Here is an 18,491-nt window from a genome sequence, read left to right on the forward strand (position 1 = left end):
TGTCTTCAATAAAAAATAAAAATGTAGGAACACTTGCGTGGATACCACTGAGCCTTCGCTCCTCCAACAATCCCTCAGTATCCTATTTCTGCTGAGGTCCTCACTGTCTGGGACAGACTTCTGGCTTCTAATACACACATTTCTACTAAACCATCTCCCCTGCTACCGATATTTGAGAACCCTGAACTCCCGTATAGTCGGCTGGGGCCATGCAAGGGACGGCCCTATAACCTCAGGACAGGCACACTATACTATGCAATAGATAATGGCAAAATATGCTCTCGGCAACAATTGCAGGACAAGAATATGAAAATTGAAAAAATGAGAATATGAGTTATTCTCTTCATGGCTTCGGTATAATCAACTCCTCCACTATCTCATACTCCACAAGCAAAAACATAACTTTACCAGAGATCTTACCCCATTCGAATAATTATGTACCATGTTATAACCTCCCAAAATGATTGATATCCCTGCTATATAAGATCCTACTACTGCTACCACAGGGCACAACACTTCTGACCTACACTACAGTATGGCACAGAGAGCTAAACACTGAGATAAAGTCCTGGCTTAAATCCTTTGCTCTAATAAAACAGTCTTCAGTGTCAGTGTCAACCACGGTACAGGAGACACAACTCAAGCTACATTGCCGCTGGTATTTAACACCCGAAAGGCTTCATAGATGTTTCCCATCTGTTAGCACAAAATACTCAAGGGGATGTGGAATTGACTGTCCCTATTTCACATCTGGTGGTCGTGCCCGAAACTACACAGTTTCTGGACAGAAACATTAGGCGGTATATCAGATCAATTGAACGTAATTCCAGTACCCCTGAGGTCCTCCTGTTACTCAACTTGCCCAAAATCACTGACTAATCTAGCTCTACTACTGATAATGCTCACCGGTGCAAGAAAACGAATTCCTAAATACTGGAAGTCCCAAAATTTACCGACCTTTAGTGACTTGTAATCCCAAATTACTAATCTCTTGAACAGTATCACTACCTTAAAACCAACAAGATAGACATGTATGAGACAATACTGGCCATTTGGAACAATACTTCCCTATAGTGAAACTCATACCTATTCTCTACTTCCCCCACCTTTTTATGATTTTTTTTTTTCCCCTTACCCCTCTCCCCCCCCCCTTTTTACCTCCTGCTAACGACACCCGGAATCCTACTACAACACTACTCTTCCTCTACTTATCTCAATAACCTTATGTAAAGTGTTTACTCCTTTGTTAAAAAGCTGTTAAAATGACAAGCTTTTATTAGGGATCGAAATAACACTGACTTACGGACACTATGAAGATCTTGGCCTAAGTTGTAGGCCTACAAACAGATCCCTTTCTCTCACATCCCATTCTTGGGAACTATTATCATGCCTTTTTTTCAGTTGAGTATCTGTATGCTAACTGACAATGCATGACTCTCAGATGTATATGATACTTATTTTATTGTACACAAATATACTGTTTCAATAAAGCTTGGATTTAAAAAAAAAACAAAAAAATTGCTGTACAAAAGCTGGAAATAAAATTATTCACACTAGTTCTAGTCCACAGCACACCTCAGAACATAAAAGCTAAGAGAATTAAAATTAAGTAGCACAGAAACCTTCTAAACACCCAACCTCCCTAACAGTTCTTGTAAATTATTCACCCACCTCCAGGGCATAGAAGGAGTTGCTTTGCCAAAATAAAACCCCAAAATGCCTTAGAATCCACCAGATCAAATTCACATTAGCTGAAGCAGAGAGGAGAAAAAGTTGTCAAGGAGAGGGGGAGGAGCTTATCGCCATAACAATATGCTTGCCCAAGGTCAGAATTTTAAAATTGTGAAAAAACATCTCTCCTAAGGCCCCTGTGTCCTCCTGCCCAACTGAACTGTGAGAGATGCAACTGATAAATGCACAAGGCACTTGCTGTCTCTACAAGACAGTACCCATTTTTTAGAAAAATGTAAAAAACAGAATTTATGCTTACCTGATAAATTACTTTCTCCAACGGTGTGTCCGGTCCACGGCGTCATCTTTACTTGTGGGAATATCTCTTCCCCAACAGGAAATGGCAAAGAGTCCCAGCAAAGCTGGCCATATAGTCCCTCCTAGGCTCTGCCCACCCCAGTCATTCGACCGACGGACAGGAGGAAAAAATAGGAGAAACCATAGGGTGTCGTGGTGACTGTAGTTAGAGAAAATAATTCATCGGACCTGATTAAAAAACCAGGGCGGGCCGTGGACCGGACACACCGTTGGAGAAAGTAATTTATCAGGTAAGCATAAATTCTGTTTTCTCCAACATTGGTGTGTCCGGTCCACGGCGTCATCCTTACTTGTGGGAACCAATACCAAAGCTTGGACACGGATGAAGGGAGGGAGCAAATCAGGTTACCTAAACGGAAGGCACCACGGCTTGCAAAACCTTTCTCCCAAAAATAGCCTCCGAAGAAGCAAAAGTATCAAATTTGTAAAATTTGGCAAAAGTGTGCAGTGAAGACCAAGTCGCTGCCTTACATATCTGATCAACAGAAGCCTCGTTCTTGAAGGCCCATGTGGAAGCTACAGCCCTAGTGGAGTGAGCTGTGATTCTTTCAGGAGGCTGCCGTCCGGCAGTCTCATAAGCCAATCGGATGATGCTTTTAAGCCAAAAGGAAAGAGAGGTAGAAGTTGCTTTTTGACCTCTCCTTTTACTAGAATAGACGACAAACAGAGAAGAAGTTTGTCTGAAGTCTTTTGTAGCTTCTAAGTAGAATTTTAGAGCACGGACTACATCTAAATTGTGTAGCAAACGTTCCTTCTTTGAAACTGGATTCGGACACAAAGAAGGTACAACTATCTCCTGATTAATATTTTTGTTGGAAACAACCTTTGGTAGAAAACCAGGCTTAGTACGCAAAACAACCTTATCTGAATGGAACACCAGATAGGGTGGAGTACATTGTAGAGCAGATAACTCCGAAACTCTTCTAGCAGAAGAAATAGCAACCAAAAACAAAACTTTCCAAGATAACAACTTAATATCTATGGAATGTAAAGGTTCAAACGGAACCCCTAAGAACTAGATTTAAACTCCAGGGAGGAGTCAAAGGTCTGTAAACAGGCTTGATCCTAACCAAAGCCTGAACAAATGCTTTAACATCTGGCACAACTGCCAGTCATTTGTGTAGTAGGACAGATAAAGCAGAAATCTGTCCCTTTAGAGAACTTGCAGATAATCCTTTATCCAAACCTTCTTGTAGAAAGGAAAGAATCCTAGGAATCTTTATCTTATTCCATGGGAATCCCTTGGATTCACACCAGCAGATATATCTTTTCCATATTTTATGGTAAATCTTTCTAGTTACCGGTTTTCTGGCTTGAACCAGAGTATCTATCACGGAATCTGAAAACCCACGCTTTGATAGAATCAAGCGTTCAATCTCCAAGCCGTCAGCTGGAGGGAGACCAGATTTGGATGTTCGAATGGACCCTGAACAAGAAGGTCCTGTCTCAAAGGTAGCTTCCATGGTGGAACCGATGACATATTCACCAGGTCTGCATACCAAGTCCTGCGTGGCCACGCAGGAGCTATCAAGATCACCGAGGCCCTCTCCTGTTTGATCCTGGCTACCAGCCTGGGAATGAGAGGAAACGGTGGAAACACATAAGCTAGGTTGAAGGTCCAAGGCGCTACTAGTGCATCCACTAGAGTCGCCTTGGGATCCCTGGATCTGGACCCGTAGCAAGGAACCTTGAAGTTCTGACGAGACGCCATCAGATCCATATCTGGAATGCCCCATAGTTGCGTCAACTGGGCAAAGATCTCCGGGTGGAGTTCCCACTCCCCCGGATGGAATGTCTGACGACTCAAATAATCCGCTTCCCAGTTTTCCACACCTGGAATGTGGATCGCAGATAGGTGGCAGGAGTGATTCTCCGCCCATTGTATTATTTTGGTCACTTCTTCATCACCAGGGAACTCCTTGTTCCCCCCTGATGATTGAGATACGCAACAGTCGTCATGTTGTCTGATTGGAATCTTATGAATCTGGCCTTTGCTAGCTGAGGCCAAGCCCTGAGAGCATTGAATATCGCTCTTAGTTCCAGAATGTTTATCGGGAGAAGAGACTCTTCCCGAGACCACAGTCCCTGAGCTTTCAGGGATTCCCAGACCGCGCCCCAGCCCACTAGGCTGGCGTCGGTCGAGACGATGACCCACTCTGGACTGCGGAAGCTCATTCCCTGGGATAGGTGATCCTGGGTTAGCCACCAACGGAGTGAGTCTCTGGTCTTCTGATCTACTTGAATCACTGGAGACAAGTCTGTATAGTCCCCATTCCACTGTTTCAGCATGCACAGTTGTAATGGTCTTAGATGAATTTGCGCAAAAGGAACTATGTCCATTGCTGCAACCATCAATCCTACTACTTCCATGCACTGAGCTACGGAAGGACGAGGAATAGAATGAAGAACTTGACAAGCGTTTAGAAGTTTTGACTTTCTGACTTCTGTCAAGAAAATCCTCATTTCTAAGGAATCTATTATTGTTCCCAAGAAGGGAACTCTTGTCGACGGAGACAGGGAACTTTTTTCTATGTTCATTTCCATCCGTGAGATCTAAAAAAGGCCAGAACGATGTCTGAGTGAGCCTTTGCCTTTGAAAGAGACGACGCTTGTACTAGAATGTCGTCCAAGTACGGTACTACTGCAATGCCCCTTGGTCTTAGAACCGCTAGAAGGGATCCGAGTACCTTTGTGAAAATCCTTGGAGCAGTGGCTAACCCGAATGGGAGGGCCACAAACTGGTAATGTTTGTCCAGAAAGGCAAGCCTTAGGAACTGATGATGTTCTTTGTGGATAGGGATATGTAGATACGCATCCTTTAGATCCACGGTAGTCATAAATTGACCTTCCTGAATTGTGGGTAGAATCGTTCGAATGGTTTCCATCTTGAACGATGGTACTCTGAGAAATTTGTTTAGGATCTTTAAATCCAGGATTGGTCTGAAAGTTCCCTCTTTTTTGGGAACTACAAACAGATTTGAGTAAAATCCCATTCCTTGTTCCGCCGTTGGAACTGGGTGTATCACTCCCATCTTTAACAGGTCTTCTACACACTGTAAGAATGCCTGTCTCTTTATTTGGTTTGAGGATAAGTGAGACATGTGGAACCTTCCCCTTGGGGGTAGTTCCTTGAATTCCAGAAGATAACCCTGAGAAACTATTTCTAGCGTCCAGGGATCCTGAACATCTCTTGCCCAAGCCTGAGCAAAGAGAGAGAGTCTGCCCCCCACTAGATCCGGTCCCGGATCGGGGGCTACTCCTTCATGCTGTTTTGTTAGCAGCGGCAGGCTTCTTGGCCTGCTTACCCTTGTTCCAGCCTTGCATCGGTTTCCAGGCTGGTTTGGTCTGTGAGGTATTACCCTCTTGCTTAGAGGATGCAGAATTAGAGCCCGGTCCGTTCCTGAAATTACGAAAGGAAAGAAAATTAGACTTATTCTTGCTTTGAAAGGCCTATCTTGTGGGAGGGCGTGGCCCTTTCCCCCAGTGATGTCTGAGATAATCTCTTTCAATTCTGGCCCAAAGAGAGTTTTACCCTTGAAGGGGACATTAAGCAATTTTGTCTTGGATGATACATCCGCTGACCAAGACTTTAGCCAAAGCGCTCTGTGCGCCACAATTGCAAACCCTGAATTTTTCGCCGCTAATCTAGCTATTTGCAAAGCGGCATCTAAAATAAAAGAGTTAGCCAACTTAAGTGCGTGAACTCTGTCCATAACCTCCTCATATGGAGTCTCTCTACTGAGCGACTTTTCTAGTTCCTCGAACCAGAACCACGCTGCTGTAGTGACAGGAACAATGCACGAAATGGGTTGAAGAAGGTAACCTTGCTGTATAAAAATCTTTTTAAGCAAACCCTCCAATTTTTTATCCATAGGATCTTTGAAAGCACAATTATCCTCGATAGGAATAGTAGTGCGCTTGTTTAGAGTAGAAACTGCCCCCTCGACCTTAGGGACTGTCTGCCATAAGTCCTTTCTGGGGTCGAACATAGGAAATAATTTCTTAAATATAGGAGGGGGAACAAAAGGTATGCTGGGCTTCTCCCATTCCTTATTCACTATGTCTGCCACCCGCTTGGGTATAGGAAAAGCGTCGGGGTGCACCGGAACCTCTAGGAACTTGTCCATCTTTCATAATTTTTCTGGAATGACCAGGTTGTCACAATCATCCAGAGTAGATAACACCTCCTTAAGCAGTGCGCGGAGATGTTCTAATTTAAATTTACATGTCACAACATCAGGTTCAGCCTGTTGGGAAATTTTTCCTGAATCTGAAATTTCCCCATCTGACAAAACCTCCCTCATGGCCCCTTCAGATTGGTGTGAGGGTATGACAGAACAATTATCATCAGCGCCCTCCTGCTCTTCAGTGTTTAAAACAGAGCAATCGCGCTTTCTCTGATATGCAGGCATTTTGGATAAAATATTTGCTATGGAGTTATCCATTACAGCCGTCAATTGTTGCATGGTAATAAGCATTGGCGCGCTAGAAGTACTAGGGGTCTCCTGCGTGGGCAAAACTGGTGTAGACACAGAAGGAGATGATGTAGAACCATGTCTACTCCCTTCATCTGATGAATCATCTTGGGCAACTTCATTATCTGTGACAGTACTGTCCTTACTTTGTTTGGACGCTTTAGCACAATTATCACATAATTTAGAAGGGGGGAGATACATTGACTTTCATACATATAGAACATAGCTTATCTGAAAGCTTAGCATAGCTTATCACAGACATGTTAAACAGGCTTAAACTTGTCAGTAAAACACAAAAACTGTTTTAAAACAAAACCGTTACTGTCTCTTTAAATTTTAAACAGAGCACACTTTATTACTGAATATGTGAAAAAATATGAAGGAATTGTTCAAAATCTACCAAAATATCACCACAGTGTCTTAAAGCATTAAAAGTATTGCACACCAATTTTCAGAGCTTTAACCCTTAAAATAACGAAACCGGAGCCGGTTACAGTTTTAACCCCTCTACAGTCCCAGCTACAGCCTTTGCTGCGACTCTACCAAGCCCAGAGGGGAATACGATACCAAATGACGCCTTCTAGGAACTTTTCCAACTATTTTCAGGTCCTCACACATGCATCTGCATGTCTTGCTCTCAAAAACAACTGCGCAGTAATGGCGCGAAAATGAGGCTCAGCCTACAACTGGGAAGGCCCTTCCTGACTGGAAAAGGTGTCTAACATAGTGCCTGACGTTAAAAAACATTCCCCAAGTTTATAAATGTGAAATACCAGCATAAACATGTATAAAATGCCCAAATAAAGCAATCGATTTTGCCCATAAAAGTGTCTACCAGTTTTATAGCCCATATTAAGCCCTTTATTCTGCTTGAGACTAAGAAAATGGCTTACCGGTCCCCATGAGGGGAAATGACAGCCTTCCAGCATTACACAGTCTTGTTAGAAATATGGCTAGTCATACCTTAAGCAGAAAAGTCTGCTAACTGTTTCCCCCAACTGAAGTTACTTCATCTCAACAGTCCTATGTGGAAACAGCAAAGGATTTTAGTTACTGTCTGCTAAAATCATCTTCCTCTCACAAACAGAATTCTTCATCTCTTTCTGTTTCAGAGTAAATAGTACATACCAGCACTATTTTAAAATAACAAACTCTTGATAGTAGAATAAAAAACTACAACTAAACACCACATACTCTTAACCATCTCCGTGGAGATGTTGCCTGTGCAACGGCAAAGAGAATGACTGGGGTGGGCAGAGCCTAGGAGGGACTATATGGCCAGCTTTGCTGGGACTCTTTGCCATTTCCTGTTGGGGAAGAGATATTCCCACAAGTAAGGATGACGCCGTGGACCGGACACACCAATGTTGGAGAAATAAGGTTTTTGAGGTAAAAAGGATAAATGGCGCTGCTAAGGAGTCCTAAGGATGCTAGATAATAACTATCCTGTGCCTCATTCCCCCAAATGTTAAACACATAGTTAAAGCTCCTCAGATGTAAGACTGGGAACCGCAGCTATGTAGTACCGGTATAGGGTCAAGGTTGTGGCACCAGATTTAGTTGATTTGATTTGCATTATGTATTAGTAAGTGCGTATTTAAAAATGTATATGCATTGTTGTTTTCAGGTGTACACAATTAATTTGGAATCTCGTTATCTACTGGTACAAGGAGTTCCAGCAATAGGTGTAATGAAGGAGTTGATTGCACAATTTGCATTATATGGAGCTATAGAAGAGTACAATGCTTTAGATGAATATCCAGCTGAAGAGTTCACTGAAGTGTATCTCATTAAATTCCAGCGACTGCAAAGTGCAAGGTAAGACTCTAATCTCAAGATATAGGTATTCTGCATTTGAGGTGTTATTTTGGATGATGTAGGATTTTGTAGAACAAATTTTGTTCTCTGGTTACCTACCTTAAAGCAGGGCTTGACAAACCCAGGAGCCAGGGAGCCACTGGTTCATAGAATTGTATCTCTGGCTCCTAACTTATTGGGTTATCCTCCATATATCTATATACAAATACAGCTGCCTGGCTCCTAAATTTTAAACAGATTTGTCAACCCCTGCTTGAAAGAGAGAAAAGTGCAAAAATAAAATGCTCTGTTAGAGCATTTTTTTATTGCACTATTGCTTGCATATACATGTTTTAACCTCTGCAAAGAGATTTAAAAGACATCATTAAAGTAATTTTCACAGCTGCAATGCACTACTAGGAGTTGGCTAAACACATCTGCTGAGCCAGTGACATGAGACAAATGTGTAGCCACCAATCACCAGCTAGCTCCCAGTGCATTGCTGCTGCTGAGGATATGTACATATCGTTTTGAACAAAATACATTTGATAATAGAAGTGAATTTAAGTGTCTTAAATGTACATGCTCTATCTGAATCATGCAATTTTTAATTTTGACTTTCCTATCCTTTAAGTGTAAACATCATGCTTAAAATTCTATAACTGTAACACAAAATGCATCATTTATAGGATGGTACAAAATATATTACTTCTATCTACATGTAATGAGTTTAAGCTACAATCCAAAGGCCTAGCAATGTGAGATCTGGCTAACATACCCTTTTTAATGTGGTGTGAAAATCTAAACGTGACACAAAAAGTCCCTTTTTTAGTATAGTAATTTGTGCTTGCATGGCCTGACTGTGGGCAAATGCCTTAGTGTAACTGCATTGCACTTGGTGTTACACTTTAGCCTTTGATCAGCACCAGAGCTGGAGAAAAATATTGCAGTCGTAGAGCAGTGGAATTGTGGAAAACAATGATTTGATAAACACCGGTTGTGTAACGCTGGCCTTCTTTTCAAGATCTTTAACAATATTTAATTCTATAATAAGCTATCCTTCTTTATATTTCTCTTGTAAGATGTATCGAGTCCACAGATTCATCCATACTTGTGGGATATTCTCCTTCCCTACAGGAAGTGGCAGAGAGAGCACCCACAGCAGAGCTGTCTATATAGCTCCTCCCTTAGCTCCACCCCCAGTCATTCTCTCTGCCTGCTTAACTGCTAGGAAGGGCAAAGAGGAGTGTGGTGACAAAAAAAAAAGAAAATAGGAATATCAATCAGGAAATTGTTGTTCCTTCGCTGTGTCCTAATCCTTCTTCAAAGAAGGAATGTCTGTTGCACAATCTTGATGTGGTTCGTGCTTTAAAGTTCTACTTACAAGCAACCAAAGATTTCCGTCAAACATCTTGATTGTTTGTTGTCTATTCTGGTAAGCGGAGAGGTCAAAAGGCTATGGCTACCTCTCTTTCTTTTTGGCTGAAAAGCATCATCCGTATGGCTTATGAGACTGCTGGCCAGCAGCCTCCTGAAAGAATTACTGCTCATTCTACTAGAGCAGTGGCTTCCACATGGGCTTTTAAAAATGAGGCTTCTGTTGAACAGATTTGTAAGGCGGCGACTTGGTCTTCGCTTCATACTTTTTCCAAATTTTACAAATTCGATTCTTTTGCTTCTTTGGAGGCTATTTTTGGGAGAAAGGTTCTACAAGCAGAGGTGCCTTCCGTTTAAGGAACCTGTCTTGTCCCTCCCTTCATCCGTGTCCTAAAGCTTTGGTATTGGTATCCCACAAGTATGGATGAATCCGTGGACTCGATACATCTTACAAGAGAAAACAGAATTTATGCTTACCTGATAAATTTCTTTCTCTTGTGATGTATCGAGTCCACGGTCCGCCCTGTCTATTTAAGACAGGTAGTATATTTTTATTTAAAAAACTTCAGTCACCACTGTACCCTATAGTTTCTCCTTTTTCTTCCTAGCCTTCGGTCGAATGACTGGGGGGTGGAGCTAAGGGAGGAGCTATATAGACAGCTCTGCTGTAGGTGCTCTCTCTGCCACTTCCTGTAGGGAAGGAGAATATCCCACAAGTATGGATGAATCCGTGGACTCGATACATCACAAGAAAGAGAAATTTATCAGGTAAGCATAAATTCTGTTTTTTGAACAAATGCTGACTCCTTAAAGTGCCATAAAACTTATGTGCATGTTATAAAAAGGTCAACTTAGGTAAAACAGTGTGTGTAAAAAAAATAAAAATAAACATAATTATTTTTAAAAATCTGCAAAATTACTTACTTTAGTGTAGCCTTATCCACCCCCCTTATCAGTGTCTTACTCCAAACCTTGTGGTATCATATAACAAAGTGTACATGTGAGGATAATTACTTATACAAGCAAGGGGGGTTGAGGAGGGACAGCAGGTACTGCTATTGTTTGTTGCCAAAAGGCTTGATTGTTTCCATAGGGATAATTTCACATGCTTTGTGAAAGCTTCAGCATTATACTTTGCACTGCTTTAGTCAGGTGTCATGTAACTCTGCCCCCTACCGTGCAGAAGCTATGGCCTAGATAGCACCTTCTATATATGGTAAAGCCCATGGGGGAGCTTGCAACAAACAAAGCTATGCCTGAATTAAAAAGGTTAATGGGGGTTAAAACAGAAAACGGTTTGCAGGTAGGCTTTGGCTGCATTATATATTTAGAAACCTATGTATGTTCATACTGTAATGTCCCTTTAAAGCTACTCTGCATTATTGTGAATTATACTGGGGTTGAGATCCTTTATTTGTCTAAGGAGCTTAAGTTTGAGCAAAAATTATTCTAAAATTCTCATATAAAGGTATGATTGTCTGCCAGGAAACCCAATTTTTTTCATTCATGATTCATATAGAACATACAATTTTAAACAACAACCATTTACTTCTATTATTTATTTTGCTTCAATATTTAGGTATCCTTTGTTAAAAAGCATAGCTAGGTAGGCTTAGTATCTGGGTGCTATTTGTGATTGGTGGCTGCACAATTTATATAAAGTTATAAAAAATGTTTGAAAAATGAAACCCCTTTACTCTCACTTACCTGTCCCAAGACAAGTGGAGAGGAGAACAAGTAAGGTGAGTGAGGGTAAAGGGGGCTTGATTTTTGAAACATTTATATTTAACCTTTCGTTTATAACAGGATCTGTATTAAAGGGACATGAAACCCAAAAAATTTCTTTCACGATTTAGAAAAAGCATGTAATTTTAAACAAATTTCTAATTTACTTCTATTATCCAATTTGCTTCATTTTCTTGATATCCTTTGTTGAAAAGCATATCTAGATAGGCTCAGTAGCTGCTGATTGGTGGCTGCACATGGATGCCTCATGTGATTGGCTCACCAATGTGCATTGCCATTTCTTCAACAAAGGATATCTAAAGAATGAAACAAATTACATAATAGAAGTCAATTGGAATGTTGTTTCAAATTGTATTCTCTACCTGAATCAGGAAAGTAATATTTTGGGTTTAGTGTCCCTTTAATTTTCGGTAATACTAGTTTTTAATGGGACCAGTTTTGTGTCCCTTTAATGGTGTTTAGGGGAAGGATGAATCAAATATTTCCATATAAGATATACCCTTTTAAGAGTATTATATATTATTTTTTTTATTATTTTTTATTTTTTAATATGTGCTGAGCACTGGCCTGCCACCAGCACAAGGGGGCATGTGCCAGTCTGGTAGCTTAATAACAAAACAAAAAAACAGAATGTCTATTTATAAATATTTGGTTAGATTAGTCATAAATACAGACAAAACCTTGTCACTTGATCGCTTTTGTAATCTGAATTTTATAAACGTTTTACAAAACATAATTTTAAAAAACTGTACCTCCTATCAACCTTTTGGAAACAACCAGAAGATTTTTATCTTTATATTTATGCATGTAGCTATACATAACAATAAAAGGTTAGGGGGGGGAGACAAAAAACCGTGTCACTTGATATAGCATTAATGTTATAAGGCTCTCACCAGGTCTGGCATATATTTTATTATGCAGTTTAATTAATTACATTTCATGTGTTTGAACAGTCTAACGTTTTCTATACTAGAACACAGCAGATGTTTATTTTCTCCATTTGACTTAGAAATATAATTTTGGAAATTAGTAATTTTTTTCTTATTTATGCACTAGAAATTATCTGCATTGTAACAAAGTAGATGAGGTTGAAAAAAGACCGAAGTCCATCAAGTTCAACCTATACAAATCTTAATATAAAAGTTCCAGTTGATCTTAAATTAAAGGGACACTGTACCCAAAATTTTTCTTTTGTGATTCAGATTGAGCATTAAATTTTAAGCAACTTTCTAATTTACTCCTATTATTACATTTTCTTCATTCTCTTGGTATCTTTATTTGAAATGCAAGAATGTAAGTTTAGATGCCGGCCCATTTTTGGTGAACAACTTGGGTTGTCCTTGCTTGATTGGTGAATAAATCCATCCACCAATAAAAAAGTGCTGTCCAGAGTACTGAAACCAAAAAAAAGCTTAGATGCCTTCTTTTTCAAATAATGATAGCAAGAGAACGAAGAAAAATTGATAATAGGAGTAAATTAGAAATTTGCTTAAAATTGCATGCTCTTTCTGAATTACAAAAGAAAAAATTTGAGTACAGTGTCCCTTTAATCCCATAAAAAAAAAGTTGACCCATTTAATATAAGCAAATATTTCCCTGAATTCTGTTTCAAGCCATGACTGTATTTAAACCATTTTTAAATGTATCTAAGCTCCCTTTCCTCCTCTGTTTTGCTAAGTTTAGTCCCATTTAAATAGATTGCCTGCTTATTTCTACCTCCAAAATGTAGAACCTTGCATTTTCCAGTATTAAATCTCATTTTCCATTTACCAGCCCACTTTTCTAATTTTTGTAGATCCCTCTTGTAAAGCAAATTCATCCTCCACTGACCCAATGAGCTTACACAACTTTGTATCATCCGCAAAAATAGAGATGTTGCTAGTTAATCCTTTCTCCAAGTCATTAATAAAACAAATGATAAAGAACAGAGCCCAGTACTGACCCCTTGGGGACTCCGTTACCTTTGTTAAATCTGAGTATTTACTACTACTCGTTGCTCCCTGTCTTTTATCCAGTTATGTATCCATGCGCTAACATTTTCAGCTATTCCCAGTCCCTTAATTTTGTAAAAGATTTGAATACAAAATGCATGTTTTTAAAAACATTTAAAACCATCAGTTTGTTAGCAAAGTTGGCATTGCTTTGTAGTCACTAGACGCACTTCTTCAAAACCTTCTTGAAAGTTGTATGCCCCTTTAAGTATGGAAGCAAAAACATATATTGTATACTAGAATATTCACACAGAAAGGTATCATTTGTAATGTGAGGCCACACTTCTAACACAAATAATTTTCAGTGAACAATTTAATCATTGGATGCAATGGACATGTTCTTATTCCTATACCCTTCATGTCATTAGAGTTGCCAAGCGGAAATTAGATGAACGGAGCTTCTTTGGTGGTCTGCTTCATGTATGTTATGCTCCAGAATTTGAGACAGTTCAAGAGACCAGAGAGAAACTCCAGGAAAGGAGAAAGTTTGTTGCAAAAGCTACATCTGGCAGAGGTAAGTTAATAGCCATATAAAATATAGACCGGTATATTTGGCATTTATTTCTGTCTTTGTACCACTTTAACCTATTCATGCCGGAGGCAAGTGCTTAGTTCGGAATTAAGTTCCAAAGTAAACACTTGCTGGAAAAATGAAATCAGATGATCATCAATGCAATCACGTGATTTCAAGGCTGGGATCAGATCATGGGGGACTGCCTAAGCTGCTAAGCATGCCTCGCCGTCTTTTTTTTTTTTTTTTTTTATATTTCCTAAAAGAATGAGGCTGCAGTACGCAATATAAGGTAGGACGTTCCATGCCATCCTAACGGCGTTAAAGTCCAGCACTGTTAGGATGCCATGGAATGTCCTAACGGCAAGGGGTTAACCAGATATATACATGTTTAAATCACATTGTCCTATTTGATAATGGCAATGCACTAAAAGAAAAAAACATAATTTATGTAAGAACTTACCTGATAAATTAATTTATTTCATATTGTCCATGAGCTAGTGACGTATGGGTATGGGATATACAATCCTACCAAGAGGGGCAAAGTTTCCCAAACCTCAAAATGCTTATAAATACACCCCTCACCACACCCACAATTCAGTTTAACGAATAGCCAAGTAGTGGGGTGATAAGCCAAGTATTGGGGTGAAAGGAGTAAAAAGCATCAAAAAAGGAACTGGAAATATAATTGTGCTTTATACAAAAAAAACATAACCACCATAAAAAGGGTGGGTCTCATGGACTCTTGCCAATATGAAAGAAATGGATTTATCAGGTAAGTTCTTACATAAATTATGTTTTCTTCCATGTAATTGGCAAGAGTCCATGAGCTAGTGACGTATGGGATAGAAATACCCAAGAAGAAGAAATACTCCACAGAAGAGTCACTAGAGAGGGAGGGATAAAAATAAAAACAGCCATTTGCCGGTGAAAAAATTAAATCCACATCCAAAAAAATGTTTTTTCATAATAGAAAAGAAAAAACTTATAACCTAAGCAGAGGAATCAAACTGAAACAGCTGCCTGAAAAATTTTTCTACCAAAAACTGCTTTGAAGAGGCAAATACATCAAAACGGTAGAGTTTTTAGGAAAAGTGTGCAAAGAAGACAAAGTTGCTGCTTTGCAAATCTGATCAACAGAAGCTTCATTCTTAAAAGCCCACAAAGTGGAAACTGATCTAGTAGAATGAGCTGTGATTCTCTGAGGCGGAGCCCGACCAGACTCCAAATAAGCCTGATGAATCAAAAGCTTTAACCAAGATGCCAAGGAAATGGCAGAAGCTTTCTGACCTTTCATAGAACCAGAAAAGACAACAAATAGAAGTCTTCCTGAAATCTTTAGTAGCTTCAACATAATATTTCAAAGCTCTTACAACATCCAGGGAATGTAAGGATCTCTCCAAAGAATTCTTAGGATTAGGACACAAAGAGGGAACATCAATTTCCCTATTAATGTTGTTAAAATTCACAACTCTAGGTAAAAATTTAAATGAAGTCCGCAAAACTGCTTTATCCTGATGGAGAATCAGAAAAGGAGACTCACAAGAAAGAGCAGATAATTCAGAAACTCTTCTAGCAGAAGAGATAGCCAAAAGGAACAACACTTTCCAAGAAAGTAGTTTAATATCCAAAGAATGCATAGGCTCAAAAGGAGGAGCCTGTAAAGCCTTCAAAACCAAATTAAGACTCCAAGGAGGAGAGATTGATTTAATGACAGGCTTGATATGGACCAAAGCCTGTACAAAACAGTGAATATCAGGAAGTTTAGCAATCTTTCTGTGAAATAAAACAGAGCAGAGATGTGTCCCTTCAGAGAACTTGCAGACAAACCTTTATCCAAACCATCCCGAAGAAACTGTAAAATTCTAGGAATTCTAAAAGAATGCCAAGAGAATTTGAGAAGAACACCATGAAATATAAGTCTTCCAAACTCGATAATAAATCTTCCTAGAAACAGATTTACGAGCCTGTAACATAGTATCAATCACTGAGTCAGAGAAACTTCTATGACTAAGCACTAAGCGTTCAAATTCCATACCTTCAAATTTAACGATTTGAGATCCTGATGGAAAAACGGTCCTTGAGACAGAAGGTCTGGTCTTAAAGGAAGTGGCCAAGGTTGGCAACTGGACATCCGGACAAGATCCACACACCAGAACCTGTGAGGTCACGCTGGTGCTACCAGAAAAACAAACGATTGTTCCATGATGATCGTGGAGATCACTCTTGGAAGAAGAGCTAGAGGCGGAAAGATATAAGCAGGTTGGTAAAACCAAGAAATTGCTAACGCATCCACGGACTTCACCTGAGGATCCCTGGACCTGGACAAGTACCTGGGAAGTTTGTTTAGATTGGAAGCCATCAGATCTATTTCTGGAACAATCTGAAAAAACACATCTGGATGGAGAGACCACTCCCCTGGATGTAAAGTCTGACGGCTGAGATAATCTGCTTCCCAATTGTCTACACCTGGGATATGTACCGCAGAAATTAGACAAGAGCTGGACTCCGTCCAAGAAAGTATCCAAGATACTTCTTTCATAGCTAGGAGACTGTGAGTTCCACCCTGATGATTGACATATGCCACAGTTGTGATATTGTCTGTCTGAAAACAAATGAATGAGTCTCTCTTCAACAGAGGCCAAACCTGAAGAGCCCTGAAAATAGCATGGAGTTCTAAGTGACCCTTTTCTGAGGAATCAAGGAACTTTTCGGTAAATTGATCCTCCAACCATCTCTTTGAAGAAACAACACTAGTTGATTTGTGTGAGATTCGGCAGAATGTAAATACTGAGCTAGTACCAAGATATCGTCCAAATAAGGAAACACCGCAATACCATGTTCTCTGATTACAGAGAGTAGGGCACCGAGAACCTTTGAAAAAATTCTTGGGGCTATCGCTAGGCCAAATGGAAGAGAGACAAATTGGTAATGCTTGTCTAGAAAAGAGAATCTCAGAAATCAATAGTGGTCTGGATGAATCTGAATATGAACATATGCATCCTGTTAGTCTATCGTGGACCTATAATGACTTTGCTGAACAAAAGGCAGAATAGTCCTTATAGTCACCATTTTGAAAGTTGGCAAAACTACTCAAAATGTTCAGATCCAGAACTGGCCTGAATGAATTTTCTTTCTTTGGGACAATGAATAGATTTGAATAAAACCCCAGACCCTGTTCCTGAAACGGAACTGGTATGATTACCCCTGAAAACTCTAGATCTGAAACACACTTCAGAAAAGCCTAAGCCTTCACTGGATTTGCTGGAACGCGTGAGAGAAAAAATCTTCTCACAGGAGGTCTTACTCTGAATCCTATTCGATACCCTTGAGAGAAAATACTCTGAATCCACTGATTTTGGACAGAATCTGCCCAAATGTTTTGGAAAATTTTTAATCTGCCCCCCACCAGCTGAAATGGAATGAGGGCCGCACCTTCATGCAGACTTGGGGGCTGGCTTTGGTTTCTTAAAAGGCTTGAATTTATTCCAACTTGAAGAAGGTTTCCAATTGGAACCAGATTCTTTGGGGGAAGGATTGACTTTCTGTTCCTTATTCTGTCGAAAAGAACGAAAACTATTAGAAGCTTTAGATTTACCCTTAGATACTTTATCCTGAGGCAAAGAACTCCCTTCCCCCCCAGTGACAGTTGAAATAATTGAATCCAACTGAGAACCAAATTGTTACCTTGGAAAGAGAGAGATAGTAATCTAGACTTAGATACCATGTCAGCATTCCAATATTTGAGCCACAAAGCTCTTCTAGCTAAAATAGCTAAAGACATATATTTAACATCAATTTTGATGATATCAAAAATAGCATCACGGATAAAATGATTAGCATGTTGAAGCAAGCGAACAATGCTAGACAAATCAGAATCTGTTTCCTGTTGCGCTAAGCTTTCCAACCAAAAAGTTGATGCCGCTGCAACATCAGCCATTGATATAGCAGGTCTAAGAATATAGCCAGAAAATAAATAAGCTTTCCTTAGATAGGATTCAAGTTTCCTATCTAAAGGATCCTTAAAAGAAGTACTATCTTCCATAAGAATAGTAGTACGTTTGGCAAGAGTAGACATAGCCCCATCAACTTTGGGGGGTTTTCCCCAAAACTCCAATCTAGCTGCTGGCAAAGGATACAACTTTTTAAACCTAGAAGAAGGCATAAAAGAAGTACCAGGCCTATCCAATTCCTTTGAAATCATATCAGAAATAGCATCAGGAACTGGAAAAAAACCTCTGCAGTAACCACAGGAGGTTTATAAACAGAATTTAAAGGTTTATATCCAAAGTAATCAACACCTCTTTTAACAAGAAACGTATATACTCCATCTTAAAGAGATAAGTAGATTTGTCAGTATCTGAGGTAGGATCTTCTGAATCAGATAGGTCCTCATCAGAGGAGGATAATTCAGTATGTTGTCGGTCATTTGAAGTTTCATCAACTTTATGAGAAGTTTTAAAAGACCTTTTACGTTTATTAGAAGGCAGAATAGCAGACAAAGCCTTCTGAATCGCATCAGCAATAAAATCATTTATATTCACA

At 39.7% G+C, this 18,491-nt stretch overlaps 1 protein-coding gene across 2 annotated transcripts in view; it reads left to right on the plus strand.

The window, feature by feature from the left end:
• Positions 1 to 18,491, plus strand: part of RBM48 (RNA binding motif protein 48) — an 89,801-nt gene that overhangs the window by 65,956 nt on the left and 5,354 nt on the right. For both annotated transcript variants that reach the window (XM_053714041.1, XM_053714040.1), the window contains exons 2-3: positions 8,152 to 8,342; positions 13,804 to 13,949. In XM_053714041.1, the coding sequence (XP_053570016.1) occupies positions 8,215 to 8,342; positions 13,804 to 13,949 (274 nt within the window). In that variant the 5' untranslated portion in view covers positions 8,152 to 8,214. The remainder of the gene's footprint in view (positions 1 to 8,151; positions 8,343 to 13,803; positions 13,950 to 18,491) is intronic.

This window comes from Bombina bombina, chromosome 5 (assembly GCF_027579735.1).
Source record: "Bombina bombina isolate aBomBom1 chromosome 5, aBomBom1.pri, whole genome shotgun sequence".
NCBI lineage: Eukaryota > Metazoa > Chordata > Amphibia > Anura > Bombinatoridae > Bombina > Bombina bombina.